General features: G+C 37.8%; 1 protein-coding gene across 1 annotated transcript in view; it reads right to left on the bottom strand.

The window, feature by feature from the left end:
* Positions 1-8,745: 8,745 nt before the first annotated feature.
* vps35l (VPS35 endosomal protein sorting factor like) overlaps positions 8,746-19,933 on the bottom strand; it is a 78,295-nt gene continuing 67,107 nt past the window's right edge. Inside the window, exons 28-31 of the mRNA XM_052022119.1 lie at positions 18,392-18,557; positions 15,736-15,854; positions 13,274-13,420; positions 8,746-10,478 (exon numbers count right to left, since the gene is read on the bottom strand). Coding sequence (XP_051878079.1) covers positions 10,380-10,478; positions 13,274-13,420; positions 15,736-15,854; positions 18,392-18,557 — 531 coding nt within the window. The 3' untranslated portion in view covers positions 8,746-10,379. The remainder of the gene's footprint in view (positions 10,479-13,273; positions 13,421-15,735; positions 15,855-18,391; positions 18,558-19,933) is intronic.

Below are 19,933 nucleotides of genomic sequence, written 5' to 3'. Positions count from 1 at the left end.
CTGGACACAAAGACCTGAAGACAAGGATATTCAGATTATTAAAAGCAGATTATAATTGGTTCTCGTGTCTCATTTGAAGAAGGCCAGGAAGATATAGAAGTTTGTGGTGCAGTTCCAAGCAATTCAGCAGACATTTTATAGATGCAGACCTCGGAGTCATGGGAGTAAGAGGGGAGATGATCCGAAAGGTGAATCTAACTGAAAAGATGCAGAGCTTTTTTTCTTTGGAAATCTTCAGAAACCTTGAAGAGCATTCCTTCTCCAACTGAACAGAAGTGGTTTAATTTTTGATTTTATTTTCCTTTTGTTAGGGGCTGCAAAGACCTTTAACAACTCCCTAGTGGAACAGACCCAGCACTGCCCCAGTCATAACTGACATATATTCATGGAATGTCCTCTCACAGGTGTTTCACATTCATTTGACCTATTTCAGGCATCCACAGGGTAACCTTAAAATGTACCCTGTGAATTTAGCAATGTAGTCGCTTGAAGTTTAGTCCTACTGCATGATAGGCTCTTCAGCCCAAGAATGGACACTGCTCAGATTAATTTCTATCCACAGTATTACATTCATGGTTCATGTGGGGTTTGTTTACATACAGTGGCATGCAAAAGTTAGGGCACCCCTAGTCAAAATTTCTGTTACTGTGAATAGTTGAGTGAGTAGATGATGAACTGATCTCCAAAAGTCATAAAGTTAAAGATGAAACATTCTTTTCAACATTTTAAGCAAGATTGTTGTATTATTTTTGTTTTGTACAATTTTTAGAGTGAAAAAATGAAAAGAGCACCATGCAAAAGTTTGGGCACCCCAAGAGATTTGAGCTCTCGGATAACTTTTACCAAGGTCTCAGACCTTCATTAGCTTGTTAGGGCTATGGCTTGTTCACAGTCATCGTTAGGAAAGGCCAGGTGATGCAAATTTCAAAGCTTTATAAATACCCTGACTCCTCAAACCTTGTCCCAACAATCAGCAGCCATGGACTCCTCTAAGCAGCTGCCTAGCACTTTGAAAATTAAAATAAATGATGCCCACAAAGCAAGAGAAGGCTCTAAGAAGATAGTAAAGTGTTTTCAGGTAGCCATTTCCTCAGTTCGTAATGTAATTAAGAAATGGCACTTAACAGGAACGATGGAGGTCAAATTGAGGTCTGGAAGACCAAGAAAGCTTTCCAAGAGAACTGCTTGTAGGATTGCTAGAAAGGCAAGTCAAAACCCCCGTTTGACTGTAAAAGACCTTCAGGAAGACTTAGCAGACTCTAGAGTGGTGGTGCACTGTTTTACTGTGCAGCAACACCTGCACAAATATGACCTTTGTAGCGGTTGCTACCGCGAAATAAAACAAGACGCTAGTCGGAGGATTGTTGAACAAGAAGTGGTTTATTTTCCCGCCTTGCGTGGGCCCTTTAAGGGAGACTGTTCCTGCCCAAAGCAACCGGCAATGACGTAAGTACTACGTCATCAAGACTTTCCCGCATGCGGGTTCTCCCCGTCGCTCGGAAAGACGAGGCCCGCCGCCATCTTGGGCCTCGTCACTCCGACGCCGCGCGACCCGACTGCCGAGCCGGTTCGCCCGACTAAACGGTGAGTCGCCACACCTTCATGGAAGAGTCATCAGAAGGAAACCTTTCCCATGTCTTCACCACAAAATTCAGTGTCAGAAGTTTGCAAAGGAACATCTAAACAAGCCTGATGCATTTTGGAAACAAGTCCTGTGGACTGTTGAAGTTAAAATAGAACATTTTGGCTGCAATGAGCAAAGGTATGTCTGGAGAAAAAAGGGTGCAGAATTTCATGAAAAGAACACCTCTCCAACTGTTAAGCACAGGCGTGGATTGATCATGCTTTGGGCTTGTGTTGCAGCCAGTGGCACGGGGAACATTTCACTGGTAGAGGGAAGAATGAATTCAATTAAGTGCCAGCAAATTCTGGAAGCAAACATCACACCATCAGTAAAAAAGCTGAAGATGAAAAGAGGATGGCTTCTACAACAGGATAACGATCCTAAACACACCTCAAAATCTGCAATGGACTACCTCAAGAGGCACAAGCTAAAGGCTTTGCCATGGCCCTCACGGTGCCCCGACCTAAACATCATTGAAAATCTGTGGATAGACCTCAAAAAAGCAGTGCATGCAAGACAGCTCAGGAATCTCACAGAACTAGAAGCCTTTTGCCAGGAAGAATGGACGAAAATCCCCCAAACAAGAATTGAAAGACTGTTAGCTGGCTACAGAAAGTGTTTACAAGCTGTGATACTTGCCAAAGGGGGTGTTACTAAGTACTGACCATGCAGGGTGCCCAAACTTGTGTTTCAGGCCCTTTTCCTTTTTTGTTATTTTGTAACTGTAAAAGATGAAAATAAAAAAGTAATCTTGCTTAAAATACTAAAATGTGTCATCTTTAACTTTATGCCTTTTGGAAATCAGGTCATCTTTTACTTGCTTAGCTATTCACAGTAACAGAAATTTTGACCAGGGGTGCCCAAACTTTTGCACGCCATTGTGTGTGTATGTGTATATAAAAAGATCAAGCCAAAGTGCATTTCAGGAAAGTAACTGACCATTTATTTGGTTGATGGTCTGAATTAATACCGGCATTTGTTCTTAAGCTCCCTTTATCTTATACAACTTCCGTCATTCTAACAAGGACAAGATGCAATTTCTCATAATGAAGGTCGTTCACCGAGAATGTTAAAAATCTAAAATAAATCCAAATATCAACAACAAGGCAGAAAATCTTTTTACAGTAAAAACAGGTTTAGGGACAAAAAGAAAACAAGGGCTTCTACCATCATAGCCCTCTCAAATCCTGAGAGGCACAAGACTCAACACTTGGGCCTCTTAAAATCAAGAGTTCAAGAAAACAAACCATTAAGATCTACCCATGGTTGCACCAAATGTGTGGGAAGTATGAAATAGGGCAATCTCAAAAATGTTGCATCAGAATATTTTTCAACATAGGTACAAGCAAGATCTGGGACTCCATAGCATAAATTTAGTAAAGTTGATCTACTCAATGATTCTTTTCATGGAGATGATGCAAGAATTTATAAATGTATACAAACACAATTGATGTTTGGTATAAGCAGTTTGAATCATTTTTAATGCATTTAATGATCTGAATATCCTTTGCTTTTAATTGGACTGCTCTCAAGTATTGTGACAATGTCTTTGAAAATCTCCATATTAGATCAATGGCAGGGTTTTCTTTGGATCAAGGATCCCAGAGCCTTCCTACCATCTCTCTACAAGGCACAAAACAGGGATGTGAATGGAATACTGTTTAAAAACAATCAAGATAGACCAATACTAAACTTGGACTGTGTTTCTCTGTCTACATCTACAAGCTCTTACATAATCTGCAAGAATGAAAGCGTCATTGAGTGGCTCGGTTTTACCTGGATTTACAGCTCTCAGCTACATCTCTTTTGAAAGATTTTATGTTGCCTCATCTGCAAGAATCTCCTACTCCATATTGGAGGCAAAGTGTTACGGCACTCAGTCACAGCTCTCCAAACCTTTCTACCATCTACAAGACACAAATCAGGGGCGTGATAGAATACTCTCCATTTGCCCAGATCAGTGCAGAATCAACAATATTCAAGAACCTCAACACCAGGACAAAGCAGCTAGTTTGACTGGCACTCATCATTTCACCTCCCATTGCTGCACGGTGACTGCAGTGCATATCATCTACAAAATACACTGCAACAACCCACCAAAGCTGCTTTGATAGCAACTCCCAGAATCTCAAACTTTACCACTTAGAATGCCCCCACCTGCAAATATTCCTCCCAAGTCTCACTGTAGCTTGATGTGGAAATAAGTCACATTTGCATTATTGTTGCTGGATCCAAATAATGGAATTGTAAACCCAACAACCGTGCCTGAGTACCATCAACACATGGACTGGAACAATTCGGAAAGATAGCTCATGACTTCAAGATCAAGAGCAAATAAATGCAGGGCATTAAATGCTGGTTATGCCACTAATGTCCACAAGCCACATATGGTAAAAATGGAGTACAACAAAATTTACATTTGATGGTTTTGCACATCTGATTTTCCTAAGTGACTGCTTTGTCTGACCCCACAGTTTGTGATTATACCTCTAATTTTGAAGGCTTCCTGCAATCCTGCTTTGGAATGTATAATGCACTCCTAACATTTTCCATCATTTAATACAGACTTAAGACTTCTTTTTCACTATATTTTATAACATCTTTCTTAAACACTAAAACACACCAACAAAAATTTATAATGACAGCCAATGTAAATTTTGAGGATGGAAGAACACAAGCTGGGTGGTTTGACTGCAGCTGTAGACATCATTGTGAACAATTCTGGTCAACTTAATTCAAAAGTTCAAAAGATAGAGAAGAAACTGACTGCAGCAGTTAAGAATGCCATAGCAAACTTGTGAAGTTGGACAAGGCTTCAGAATACAAAAGATCTCATGAGATGAGGCTGAGGAAATTAAAATTAGTATTAATAAAGAACTAATAACCAGAGAAATTAATGGGATTCAAAGCTGACAAATCCCTAGGGCCTGATGACCTACATCCAAGGTTTTTAAAAGAAGTGGCTACCTCAAGAAGTGGTTTATTGATTTTAATCTTCTTGAGTTTGCTTGATTTGGAAAGGATCCTCTCAGACTACGAACCAAGTGCAACCCTGCTGTTCCGAAAAGGAAGAGAAAAGCAAGAAACTGTCCAGTAGCTTGTTATTTGTGAAGGGTCAGTACTCGGCTATTTACAATCTATATCAATATCTTAGGCAAGGACCCCAGCATAAAGTATCCACTTTTACCGATGATACAAAATGTGGCGGGAAAATGAACTTTGGAGGTTCCATGCAAGGTGAAAAGTGATAGAGACAGGAAAAGCGAATGGGTCAGATGGTAGATGGAATAAGATGGGGGAGGGGGTGGAAGAAAATCCTTAAGATTCCAGACTACACTGACCAAGAGGTGTTTTTCAGTAAATTAAGTGTTCCTAGATTCATAGAGAGTCCAATTTGCAACATTGTTCAAAAAGAACCCTGGCCAATTATTTGTGTGTGCTCATCAAGTGTTAAAACTATAAGTGGCCTTTGATGTGACATGGAGTGACAGAACCTCCTCGAGGGAGTCTCCTGCTTTGCTAAGGTGTCAACTCACATTTATGTAGAGCCTCTAACAAAGAAAACATCCCAAGGCACTTCACATGGATAATCAGAAATACACAGACACCGAGCAAAAGAAGGTATCAGCTTGAATGCCCAAAGGCTGGGACAAAGAGGTCATCTTTAAGGACAATCTTAAAGGAGGAGAGGTTTGAGTAATTGTGATACAAAGGAAAGGAGGGATGCACAAAATGCCAGAGGATAGAGTTCAGAGCCGGGGATGCAAGAGTGGGGAAGGTTACAAAGTAGGGAGAAGGCCGTTGAGGAAATTAAATGATGAAAAATTGCATTTGCAGGTCTAGGAGGCACAGTGTGCATGTAAGAACAACATGTCTCAGGATGAGCTAAAGCTTACTGAATGAGTGCTCAGGCAGGAGAGCACTGGCAACAGCTGGGGGTGACAAAAACATCAGGAACTGTTAACAGTGGATGGGCCGGGAAAGCAGTGGAGGCAAACTACACCGCAAAGATGAAGATAGTAAGTTTTGATGACGGTGTGTACATAGGATGATAACCTTACCTCTGGCCAAATAAAATGCTACAGTTGTGAACATTCTGGTTCAGTGGCCAGGAAGGAGGGCAAAATTAATGACAGAACCATACACTTCATGGCAGTGATTGATGGTGAGGGCTTTATTCTTCAACTGGAGGAAATTATGACTCATCCGAGGCTTGATGTCAGACAAGCATCTAAACAACAGAAGCAAGTTGAGGGTCGAAGGATGTGATGTGCACTTCCTTCCAGTCTGAAAGACAGCTGTCCATCACAGTTCTTTGCTTTTAGTTCTGTAACCGATTTTCTATTCCTGCTAACTTTAACTGCATTGGTTTAATTTTGCTGATAAGTTCATTATGTGTTATTATGTCAAATACCTATTGGTCTGTTTTCATCAAACTCTGCAATCAGATGGATTTGGAGCAGTATTAGGCCATTATGCTCCTTAAACCTGCTCCACAATTCAGTAAAATTATGACCAATTTGACTGCAGCTTTGACTTCACATTTCAGGCACCACACCACCACCACCACCAACCACCACCGCCACTGCCCCCCCCCCCCCAATCCTGTTATCATCAAGAATCCATCTACCAGTCATAAAAATATTCAAGGACTCCGGAGATCTTTTCCTCAAAAAGGTAATAGAAGCAAAGATTCACAACCGTCTAAGAGAAAAATAAATTCCATATCATTTGTCTTAAATGAACAATAGCCTATTTTAACCAATGACCCCAGTTCAAGATTCTCCCACAAGAGGAAACAGCCTTTTCGTACCCATTATATCAGGACTTTTGAACTTTACCCTCTCCATGATTTCAAAGAACTCAATCAAGTTAGTCAAACATTTAATTGGCTGTCAATTTTAAACATTTTCAAAGTGACAATTTTCTATGGATTATTGTCCCTCAGCCATTCAAATAAGATAATGGCTGATTCATTAAAATAAGATAATGGCTGATCCATTCTTGGCCTTGATGCCACTTTTTTTCCTTTCTCCCCTAATCCTCAGGCAGTTTAAGTGTCTTTCAATCTCTGTATTGGTCACATTCAAAAACTTGGACTCGAACCTCTCTAGGGCATTGAATTCCAAAGGTTCACAATCCTCAGAGAAGAAATTCTTCCTGATCTCCATCTTAAACAGACGACCCCTATTCTGAAACTATACCCGCTAGTTTTCGATACCCCACGGAGGAAGCATCCTCTCAGCACCCACCCTATCAGGATGCATCCCATGCGGACTGGGTAACATTTCCACTTTAGGGACCGGCAAATACCACTAGTCATCTATGACTTTGTAACCAACACAATTAATTCTGAATCAGAAATTTATGGCTTCAAATGCAAATCCAGAGACTCGAGCAGAAAAAAAATAGGTTGACATTCCAGTGTAGCACTGAGTACAGAAAGTGAGAATTACAGCCTATCAAATTAGATGTTAAACTGAGCACCCATCTCCTCTTATTTAGAAATAATAGATCCCATGGCACAACTCTGAAGAGCAGAGAAGTTGTTCCCATGATTATATTCCTCAACCAATGTATAAATAGATTGTCTGATATCATATTAATGTTTAGAGGAGCTTGAAGTTTATGTTGGCTGTAGTGTTTCCTGTGTTATAATGGTGAGTGCAGCACTGTAAAGTACATTGCAACATCCTGACATTGTGAAAGATACCATACAGTTGAAACAAAATCTTCTGTAAAGCACTTCCAGTGATTATATCATTTATTTCATTTGTCTTCAAAATAGTCCCTATATTTAACAATAACCTGGTCATGTTTTATTAATGGGCTAATGTCAAAAATCAGCAAATTTAATGGAAATAAATGTTCTTTTCACAACAAAAGTAGCTGATTGTGAAACATTAAAATGACTTAAATCAGGATCAAAATATTTGCTTCTTTGGAGTATACTAAGTCAGTTCTTTCACCAAATTAACTAATTGGCTAAACTTTTAAAACCTGCTTTCTAGCGCCTATGCTCCTAAGAAAATCCCAGATCAGAATCCCACCTTGAATGTGAATATTACAATGAAAAACTGCCATTTGCATTATTTCAACTTGGACTTGGGACCAATGTGGGGCAAATTGATTTTTATACCATTACTTATTGTAAATGCTTTATAGTTTTAAAAATATTTTGCATTAACCACTCTCTTTTACAATGGTTTATCAGCTTTTACTTGCATTGCTTTAATAAAAGAACTCTACCCCTCTGCTCTGGAATCAACCATAGAATCTTTGATGAATCACTACAAACAATACACTCCACCCTTCCCCAGTGGCAATTTTTTCCAGTAATTTCCAGCCAGGGATATTAAAGTCTCACATCCATTCTCCAAGCCAAAATTTCAGTATTCCAGGAATACAAATTGATATGGCGCAAGAGTCACAACTCTGGCTGTTCTCCTATGCCCCAGTGAACACTGTACATGTCACCCATGACATCCTTTACTCTGGCATGAGGGAGGCAACATTAACAGGCAAGCCTGATGCCAGACACAAATGCCTGCATATCTCCCAACTGTTGAATCCTTCATGACCTCTGCATTTTTGCTCAATGTCCAGTTTTTTTTTGTGCCTTGATTTATTCCAGACTGCACTCCATTAAGAAGCATTACCTTCAGTTATTTAGCAATGAAAACCATACCGTTAGGCTTTTACTGCACTGCCTGCCTCTTGCTTTTCCTGACATTTGGCCTTGCAGTTAATTTTCCAAAATTCTTTTCAGCTGTGGTGACCACCATCTGGAGCATACAATCCAGGAAACTCTCAGCTTCTCTATGCCCTGCAATGATTCTAATTGTTCCTCAAACTCAGGATACCTGAGCTCAAGCAGACAGAAGGCAAGAGGCTTCCTAGATTCACCATATGGTACGTCAAATGCAGCCAGTGGACCTCAGCTGACCCAAGATCTTTTTTTTAAAGCACATCACACTTTAATTCTGTGGAATTCCGATTCCTTTAATGGTGGTATCCTTAACTTATCTAATTTTATTCTCAGATTTGAAAAGACTGAAAATTAAGCTCACAGCACTCTAAGATGACCAAATAAGGAAAATAAATTCATGATGAAAATTGCATTGCAGGGTACTTATGAAACAGCTATTCAAAAGGAATGTTTAAAAATAAAAACAAGGATACATAAATTTAGGGCATATTGACATAAAATTATGACTCATTTTAATTGTTCTGTTTTTATTTACCAAGTAAAAATGAAGATGACACATTGAGAATGTAATATTCATTGGGTTCTCAATCATCATATAATTAATTGTTATTTTACAAGATGAACGAACATTCTGTTCTACATTTTTGAATTTACCCAACAGGTCTGACACAGCTGCAGTGACCAATTTGCTTCTATTGCCACAAAGATGCAAGACATGATTTTTGTTTGTTTTAAATTAATCTAAAATGCAAATTAAATAATTTTGCTGCTATAGATAAATTCATCAGTTTTAGTTTGTATGCATTAAGTACCAATTTCTGGAGCTTGAGCTAGAAAACAAACACAAAATACTGCTACATTGAAGACGGCTAAATATTTTCCAGAAAATGTGTTGTACATGCAGGAATATGAATAATCTTTTCAAGCTCTTACACAGTTGCCTATGAAAATATTCTCAAATTTTTCCCTAAATGACAGTACAGAAATTTTCTTGTTCCCAATTTGTAATGAAATTGTAGGCCAATATATTTAAAAAGAAAACAGAAATTGGAGAAAATACTTCCCTAGCATGTTTAGTTAATTATATTGTTTTGAATGCTTAGCCAAGTAATTATATTTTTGCATACCCTAGCTAAATGTGCATCCCATTGTTGCCTTTAATCCAAAACTGTGTACGTCAACATTACTTAGCTCAGGTATCAGTTGGGATGTTGTGTGGAACAATGGTCAAAGAATCTATTTGTTTTAAAGAGCCTGGTAGGTAACAACTCATCAGCAGTCTGGTGGCTGTGGTGATAAAGGGAAATTCACAAGAATGAAAAACCTGCAACAATCTTAAACAGAACTATTTTCTATCTCTACTCATCTGAACCAATGCAATAAATGTTACATCAATTATAGAGCTTGAAATTCCAGGACCAAAAAGCTAAATAATTAATACTAAATGTATTGGAGGGGGAAAAACTTCCTGCAATTATTCTAAATGGCTGGAAGATACCACTACATAATGTAATGAAATAAATCATGACTGAACCATCCCAATCTTAGTAAATATGCTTTGGTCTGGATGATTAATGTTTTCAAGATGTTCAGGTTCCAGGTAATTATAGTCTCCAATTTTAAATATCATCATTACCTCTCAAAGCACATAAATTCCTATCATCTTTTCTTGGGTTTCATTTGACTCCTGGGGCATCAAAGACATAGACAACCTGTTTTCAGTTCTCTTGTGCGGGTCTGAAATTGATCATTAGAAACACAAAACCAAGACAAGTTTAGTTCCCTTACTGTACTGAACTATTAAGCCTTCATCTTGTTCTCCAGCTAGATCAACTAAAAAGAGTCCATCCTGTGCAAGTAATTTCACATCTTTGTGTACAATTATCTTCCTTCTTCCTTTAAATGTATACTTATAGCAGAAGCAGACATATTAGTCATTTACATAGTACAAAGTTATGAACATTTTTTGAAGTGATTGTTCCATACTAAAGGCAGACATCTTCCATTGGCAGTTGTAAATTTGCGTGACACAAACAAGAGGTTGTGTTATGTTCGTGATTGGAGTGGAAGTCTCAATGCTAGATCTGCAAAATGACTCATATTTGGTTGTTTGCTCTGGCGTTTGATGTGTTCTAATGTCCTCACCTTAAAAAAATGCACAAAATATTGATCAGATGTACAGATGGTTCACAGTAAAAGACAATATAAGATTGTCTTCTGCAAGTATCTACAAAAATGTATTGTAAATGGAACAAAACATATTTATCCAGGATTCATTTTAAAATAAAGATTTTTCAGGTGGGAGGCAAAATCCATCCCTGATATTTAGCACAGCTCTGCTTCTACTTACAAATGGCAAACAAAAAAAATATTATAACAACACAAAATGATAGAAAGGCTCAGCGGGTCAGACAGTATCTGTGGAAAGAGAAACAGAGTTAATATTTCAGGTCAAACAACCTATGTGAGACCTGACTGAACTGAACTTTGACCTGAAACATTGTTTATTTTCTTTCCCCAGATGCTGTCCGATCTGCTGAGGTTTTCCAGCATTTTTGTTTTTATTTCAGATTTCTGGCATCTGCAGTATTATTTTTATTTACTGGCAAAGAATTTAACTTTTTAGAACACGAGAACATCTTGCACTTATTTACGTTAAAACCTTGTAGTAAAAAGATGATGAATTAATTCCAAATGTAATATCAATGACAAATAAACTGCATCCAAAACTTCAATTTCATAAAATGTTAACTGAAATAATAAATTCTAATTTGGGCATTTTAACTTCCCACCCCATTTCAGAGAGTTGTAACAATAGGCTTTGTTGCCCTTGAGCTTGTTCCAAAGAGATCTTGCCTAATATGTGATCTGACACTCTGTCCCTTAATACCTTTAACAAAAATCCATCAATCTCAGACCCAAAATTAACATCTGACCTAGCATCAATTGCTATTTACAGAAGAGAACTCCACATTTTCTCCAGACTCAGCATTCATCAGTTTTCTTCCCTGAACAGTCTGACTCTAACCTTTAAGCCATCTCCCAAATTCAGAAGAAATAGTTCCTCTCCATTTTCCTCCACTAATACCTTGAAAACCTTGATCAAATCAACCTGGATCAGCACTCCAAGTGCTGTAACTTGCAATGGTATGAATCAAGAGCTGGAAATTAACCAATGTAATGAAAATTACTAGCAATGGGAATCCCTCAAGCTCCCATGCTATGCCTGTGGCCCCACTAATGATGTCTTTTAACCCCTTAATGAGTTTTCACTATTTACAGTGTCTAATCCCACTGAAGTTGTTCTTAAAGTTTAGAATCTTGAAGCAGTTTTGCATTTTTCTCTTTCAAAATGTAATATCAAAATATTATGATTTCTTAGAAAAGTGTTCATCCAGTGGCTAGGTTGTTTAGCTAGTTCATTACTTATTTTTAAAACTAATTACCCCTGACTCTTGTTGGTTCTAGAATGCATTGTTGCGAATTTCTTAATTATGGCAACAGTTAGGGTCTTTCGCTAAACTAATTAGGGATAAGTGATAGACAATGGAGGATTCTGGTGGATGAAGGTGAATCATGGCATTCCCCATGGTTCAGTATTAGGACCATCCTTTTCTTTTTATTTATATTGATGACTCAGACTTTGGCAGGGGTGGTGGGGGTTGTGAGCTTAAACCTTGGAAGTATGGTGAACTTTGAAGTGATAGATTGCAATAATAACAAGCCGGTGGAATGGGCAGATACATGGCAGATGAAGTTTAGTTGTTTAATGAGGAGAAATGCAAGGTGATGCACGTTGCTACAAAGAATGAGAAGCAATGTAGAAGAAAGGAATTGTTCTGAAAGAAAGGTGGGGGGGGGGGGGGGGGGGGGGGGGGGGAAGAAGATTAGGGTCCCGAGGGGAAGTTTGCACAAACCATCGAAAGCAGCAGAGCAGGAAGCAGGATGAGGAAGCAGATAATAACGCATTAATAAAAATCCAGAGCTTTATCAATGAAGGCATAGGGTATGAAAACAGGGAAGTTGTCCTGAATTTTATAAAACACTGGCCCAACCTCAACTGGAGTATGGTATTCACTTTCGGTCACTATGTAACAGGAAGGTTGTGAAGGCATTAGAGATATCCAGAAAAGATTTACAAGAATGGTTCCTGGAATGAGGGACTAAAGTTACAAGGATAGATTAAAGATACTGGGACTGTCTTCTTTGAAGAGAAGACTCGGGGGAAATTTGTTAGAAGTATCTAAAATGATGAGAGATCTAGGACAGAGTGGATAGTGGGAGGGTGTTTCCCCATGGTGGAGGGATGAAGGACAAGAGGTCACAGGTATTGAGGAGAAGGGAATTAATAGTGACATGAGGAAACACTTATTTTTGAGCATGTGGCTGGAACTGGAATGCACAACTTGCAGAAGTGGTGGTGGTGGGTTCCTTTGTGATCTTCAACAGGGAACTCGATAAACATGGTGCAGAAGAAATTGCAAGGCCTCAGAGGAAGGAGCAATGGATAAAACAAAGAAAAATCCATTAGAAATCAAGTAGAATATTAGCCACAGGTACAAAAATCTGTTCAGCCCATTGTTAAAAAAAAGAATGATTCACTTAAGCCAATTATATAGAACAAAAGGTGATTTAGTAACCAATTTAAAAATAGAACCAGAGTCCTTTTAAGTAGTCCAAAAAAATAATTCTCTCAAAACCATTGCTAAAAAAAATTCTAGACTACATTTCACTCTATCCCTCTTCCACTTCTCATATGCCCCTACTACTTTCTTACAATAGTTATATTCTACAGCTACAAACAGATCATCGCCAATAATTCCACAGCAAATAAGTTACAATAGAAAGAATGCTACGTTTCCAACCCACTGCTGCAATATGAAGCAAATTTGTTGTAAAAGTACAGCAGGGATGTATGTAGCAAAGTGCTGTGTTCTTACCATGATTTTAGTATCAGCAAACCCATGTTTTTGAGCAAGATTCCACAGATTTATTGTTAGCTGATTAAGTTTATTGTTCTGCAGGTCTCCATGGCTAAGGATACTGTTAAATAAGGCCAAGCTCAAGGTACTCTGTCGCTTCAAAGTCTGCAAAATAAACAAGATTTTTCATAGTATGTAGTGTAAATAAGCATTCTTTAGACTAGACACACATATAGGGATCAGAAGTAACATTCAGCAGGTAAGGCAGCATCTACAGAGTAAGAAACTGACTTAACATTTTAGGACAATTCCTTTCATTTGAATAATTTCAATGAATTACTCAAACTTCCACCATTAAGATATTAGCATTTTAAAACAGTGCTTTCCACTAGGTATTTTGTGACAATCTAGACATCAGATCATGGAAATATCATCCCCCATCTAGAGGCATTCATGGAAATTTGGTCATCTGACATATGCTCATAACTTGCAAACATAGTAGAATATACCTTGTAAAGGTTAGGCTTGTGTCAACCAGCATCATTACTTGTTGATTTGCAACAGTGACTGTCATTTGAGAACCTGAAGGCCACCTGCAAACAGGTAGAGGGTGTATAAAGGTGCAAACCACAGGTGTGATTCCAGTTTTGTCCCAGATTGCTGGCAGAAGTGTCCAAAGATTAATTTTCTATTTTAGGAAAATCTAGGATTGATAACCCCTTATCCAGGCATGGCAATTCAATCAGACTGCATAATCATATTTTCTATGGAAAGGTTATTTTGGTGAAGAAATCTGCTTGCTATCCCAGAGCATTTATTTCTCCATCAGGTGAGATGTTAAACAAGTGTTGCCTCAGACAGAAGCAAAAGAAAAACCCATAGCACTGTTTTGAAATGCAATGTTCTTTTTGGCATTCTGGCAGTATCTTAATCAACATGACCAAATTTGATGACTTGGGAAGTAAGGGAAAATATTTTGGACGAGAGTTTAGGGAGGGACTTGGGGAAGTGTTAGACAGAGTTTATGTAAGCACAAGAGAAAAAAGTGTTGAAGATGATGTTTCAGGGAGCAGATGACAGGAATAGGGGAAAAATGGTGATAACAGGGCAAATCAAAAATGTGATAGCTAATAATAGACATAAGTGAAATATCTTTACTTCTGTTCCCTGATTAAATCCTATAACACGTCATTGTGGACATAATTTAAAGAAACATCCATCCTTCAAGGTTCCTGTTTTCCATACAACCTTTCACAATTGAAATTGGTTTATTATTAATTGTGAAAAACTTGCCTTGCGCACCATTCATACAGATCAATTCATTACACAGTGCATCAAGGTAGTACAAGGTGAAACAATAACAGAACGCAGAATAAAGTGTAACAGCTACAGAGAAAGTGCAGTGCAGGGAGACAATAAGGTGCAAGGTGCAATTGTAGCATCAATCTCCATAGCTTTTATAAAGCCTGACATTAATATAATTGTGAATAGTGGTGTACTGTTCTATGTACTTATAGCACAGTAGAAAATGCCCTTCTATTTTGAAAATGCTTAAAGCAACCAAAATACATTGACACATTAATGCTTTCAGGGTGCTTTAAAATATCTTGAGTGGAAGACTAAGGCGTGCATTGTTTCCCCCTCCCCTGAAGAGCAACAAGGTAGTTCTGATCTATAGCAAAGTATTTTCTATAGAAGACTACTATTGGAATATCTTGAACATCCTGTTCCTGGGAAGTTGGCAACAATGGCTAAATAGCCTTTTGTAAGTAATAACATAAATAGGAAAAATAATCTATGACTTCAAGGGAATATCGTAAATGGAATAAAAAGATCGAATGTTTTAAGTTTTGGGCAAGCATCTCTCAGAAGTACTTATTTTTTCAATTCCCCCAGTTCCATGACCATGCAGTTTAAGCATGGATTAAAAAATGAAACTGAATAGATTTAACCTCTTAAATCTTTCATCTCTTATGGTACTGTAGCGGTTAGCATAAAGCTATTACAGGGCTAATGAGCTGGGTTCAATTCCAGCCGCTATCTGTAAGGAGTTTGTATGTTCTCCCTGTGACTGCGTGGGTTTCTCTGGATGGTCCGGTTTCCTCCTACATTCTAAAGACGTACAGGTTAGGAAGTTGTGGGCATGCTACGTTGGTGCCTGAAGAGTGGCGACACTTGCAGGCTGCCCCCAGCGCGTTCTCAGTAATGCAAAAAGATGCATTTCACTGTGTGTTTCGATGTACGTATGACTAATAAATATCTTAAAATATCATTCTAAACAATTCAACAATGGCTCACAATTGCATGCAATTTCAGATCCTGTCAAAAATTATAGAGAATTATCTGTCTTTTAAAATATTACACATTTTACATAAAGTCCTTGGCCTCTACAATGAAACATTAATATCAACTACTTTTATGAGACTTTAAACACATCCCATTAAACCCTTATTGTTAACATCAGACAATTAATCTCATACCTCCTCTTTTCCAAGAGTCTTGAGATGGTCCAGGATCTGTCCAATGAGGGTTTCAGAAAGCTTATTAATTTCAGCCAAGAATTTGGGGTCACTCCCATAGAGATTATCATTAGAATCCACTGCAAGATAAAAGTTTTCGGATTAGCTTTATAATGTGATGTAGATTATTTGACAGTAATGTTTAGTTTTTTTGCACTGAGGTGTGAAAAAGATACCAATATATTTTTACTCAAGGTGCTGCGTCAGAAAGACATTAGGCACTTGCATAACATCCTCAAGTGTTATTGGTCATTTTCATACATAGTTTGTGCCCATCTTTTGTGGAAATTCACTCTTGGTGCCCTATGTCTATTTGTGTGATTACGCAACCTGGTGATGTGACAATAACATCCTGTGTTTTGGAGCAGTTATCTGTGACTTCCACAAGTGAATCTTTGCAATCTTTCTGAAGGTGAAAGAAGTTACTGAATGCCGTGATGAAACATACAGCAACTGATGTGATCAGAGTTGCTTCCGATAATTGATATAACCTGCTTTGTGCAGTGCTTTAAATAGAATGAATGCCCAATACTTGAATAGAGCCATCTAAATTAAATTGAAAAGAATATGCTCTCTGCACCTGTCCAACAGCCCAGGGCAAAACTACTCTTCTTATTCAGTGTCCTCTTTTCCAAACAGCCTTTTCATTTAAGACTCTGCTTTAATCCTGCTGTTGCATAGCTTTCAGGCTATCATTTTAAAGCAAGCTTCAACTCAAAACAATTTAAAAACCATCAAGATTTGCTTCTGCCCAAGAAAAGACACAGAATCTTGAAATGAATATTCATTTCTGCAGAATTTATACTCAATTTCATTGATTTAATTACAACTTTACATTGAAAACGATACTAAAATATGGAATTTTGGTTTCAGAACTCATTGAAGTAAACACATCAAGTTATGCAATTGCTATATTTCGATTGTCTGTCCTAGAGTATTCATCAGTCCAGCTCAACTGTTTATTCATTCTATTTTACATACTGTGACAGAATACTGACTCATGTAGTACATGTTGAATTGCCAAATGGTAGAAGGTTCCTATATCTGTACAGTCGAAAGTTTAAAGATTCCTTATCAATGCTGAAGTGTCTGCGTTGTGACAATAAACCATAAATTTGAAATAATAGTGCTTGTGCTTTCATTTAGGTGAAACTTAATTTTAAAAAAATGAAATAGCCTTTGGATAAATGAGACAAACAAACTGCAGTGACCTCATGTAATAAAAATGTTTAACAACAGCTAATATTATGATTCACTTTCAATGTAGCACAGGAAATGCCCTATTTACAATATATTGCATTGCACTTGGTAAAATTCAATTCTGTGTATGCACAGAGAATGAAAGTTTGAAGTTTGAATCTGAACAGGCACAAGTGTGGCAAGACTGAAGATCAACATTAGCAGGTGAAAAGTTTGGTAGAAGTCAATAAATCAAAGACAGCTCTTCTGACAAAGTGATTTTGGTTGCTGCCTGGAACTTTTATGTGGGCAAGCCAGCATCTGAATGTTCCTGTACTGATATTGATTATTTTGTGACTTCACACCTGACATACTCAGATTTGTCTGCTTTGTTGCCGAATTAAAAATCAACATGCATTTATAGCTGGGTAGGATCACGCATTTTCATAGAGAGCATTTCCTATGCCAAATGCACTAAATGGAACAACAACAAGAAATCAGGGCTTTCACTATAATCACATGAGATGGATTGCTCCCTGATGGCAAATTTTCCTTAAGATTTTTGGGGAAATCATCCAGCAGTCATGGATCTGGTGTGATGTCTAGTTTCAAATGTATCACAATCCAGAAATTAGATGTTCGGGACCCCTGCCAGCTGTTAGATGCCATTATAAAGGCTGACATTAAATCTGCTTCTTTTAAGGAAACTGTGGTTCTTATCATCTATCATGTATTATTCAACATGCATGAGAGTTGATGCAAGCCTACTTTACAATCCACTGAGAAAGAAAGTGATCCTGTCAGTCCAACGTCTCGTTTTTTTGTTTACTGGGGCCGTTAGCTTGGAGAGTGGAGTTCACAATATTTCTGCTACTTGACACAACCTCTGGAACGAAATCCCTCAACTTCAGCAAAAATTTCAATTACTTCTATATAATCATACACATCTTTGTTTACTCAGCCCAATCCTATTCATACTTTTATTCTACAATTTCTCTTTCACATAGTCACTCTGGAGATGCATGGGATTGGTCAATAGTGTACGTGTGCATTATAAAAGCCAACTGCAGCATTATGAAAACAATGCAAATTCTGCATGGTTGTCATTTATCATTACAACAGATTGATGATAAAAACCTTCCTACCCCGCCCCCCCCAAATAAGCTTTCTTCACTTTTCAATAGATTAAAGTGAAAAAGTCATTCCTGCCAATATAACTGCATGTTAAGTTACAAAAGAAAATATTTTGTTCAACAGCTTGAAACATAGAAAAAAAAATCATGACTTCTCTGGAAGCACAGCCTTTCATTTTTGAATGCTTCTCCCACATAGGCAGTTTCTTTACTACAGTCATGCAGCACTTCTACACCATGGGATGTACAATAATCATTTTGCAGGACAAACCACAACCAAAATAATGGGACAATATACTGTGTACCTTTATCTACATGGTAGAGGTAAGTTTCTTGACTTGCCGCAGCCAGCAGATGTAAAACGTTTATGTAGATCCGCACTTTTGTATCAGTATGATCTTCCCAAACATAATCCTGGATTACATTTAAAAGGCCTCGCACTAAGTAAAGGACACCTTGTTCTGGATGATCCTGTTCAAAAACAGGTATTGCATGTTAATACTCAGTAAATTGGAATGCAACAGCTTTCTGATCTCTTCTTTGTCTTCTTTCCCTCAAGCCACTAATCCTGGACTATTTTACTATGCCAATGGACCCATATAACTGCAAGCTGCGTGTGGCAGTCTCATTATCACATTAAATCAGAAGTTTTATTTTTAAATAGGAATGGCAATGTACAACTTTAAAATATGGACAGAATTACATAGACCTATCTTGGTTCAATTATCCTCTGCTCTCTGGTACAATTTCATCTCAAGAATGCACCTGATCATGATTCTGATACAAATGGTCATAGGAAGAGGATGTCGTCAGCCGTAAACTTGTTCTATTATTTGATGGAACCAATAACAAATTGTATTTCTATAGCATCTTTAACAAAGCAAAATTTCCCAAATAGATGTTTCATAGGAACATTATCCAGCAAATTTAAGACCAAAGCACTCAAGGCAGATTTGGTCATAGATGTATTGAGAGAAGTCTCTTAGAGATAAAAGAGATAGTGAGAAGAGGTTCAGTGAGAGAATCGTAGAGCTTAAGGTCTTGGCAGATAATCACTCTGCAATTGGAGGAGCCATTAAATTTGGAGATGATTCACAGGCCAGGTATGTGGATATCTCAAAGTACTGGAGGAGATGGCAGATAGGGGTAAGTCACATGGAAGGATTTGAAAGCAAGGCTGAAAATATTAAAAATTGAGTGATTGCTTAACTTGGGACCAATAATGGCCAGCAAGCACAGGGATGATGGACAGATCAGTAAGGACACAGCAGTATTTATGATGATCTCATTTATGATGGGTAGATTGAGAAGAACCAGCTAGAATCGTCAAGTCTAGGAGGAAGCAAACATGGAGAGGTGGAGCTGGGCAACATAATGGAGTGGGAAACAGGTGGTCCTAGTGGTGATGTGGATATGGAGTCCATAGCTTTTCCTGTGGTCTGCAAATAATGGTTTTCATTTTCCAGACATCTGGAGGAAATTTATTCACATTCAATGCCAGACATTCTATAGGCACACTGACAATTTAGAGATCATTTTCAGATATTTGCCTTAGCATCATTTGTATGCCATTGCACTTTGTCCCTCGATACCTCAGCCTTAAAATATTCCATTAACCCAGGATTCACTGCCTTTCGGAGTAGTGTTTCAAATTTAATTCCACAGTCAGGGCAGCATACCCAAATATAGTATCTAATGGCTTCACACAACTTAAACAGCTCTATTATGCATAACTGTTTGAAAATCACAATTTTTTCAAAGAAAAACTTCAATTAAAAATATTTAATTTTTCTGCAATGTAGTAAGAAATTTTAAATTTGAAAACATATTTAGGAAAAATACAAAAT

The sequence above is a fragment of the Pristis pectinata genome, chromosome 8 (genome assembly GCF_009764475.1).
Source record: "Pristis pectinata isolate sPriPec2 chromosome 8, sPriPec2.1.pri, whole genome shotgun sequence".
NCBI lineage: Eukaryota > Metazoa > Chordata > Chondrichthyes > Rhinopristiformes > Pristidae > Pristis > Pristis pectinata.
Note: the sequence above shows the minus strand (reverse complement) of the source record. Positions and strands in the feature narration are given on the sequence as shown.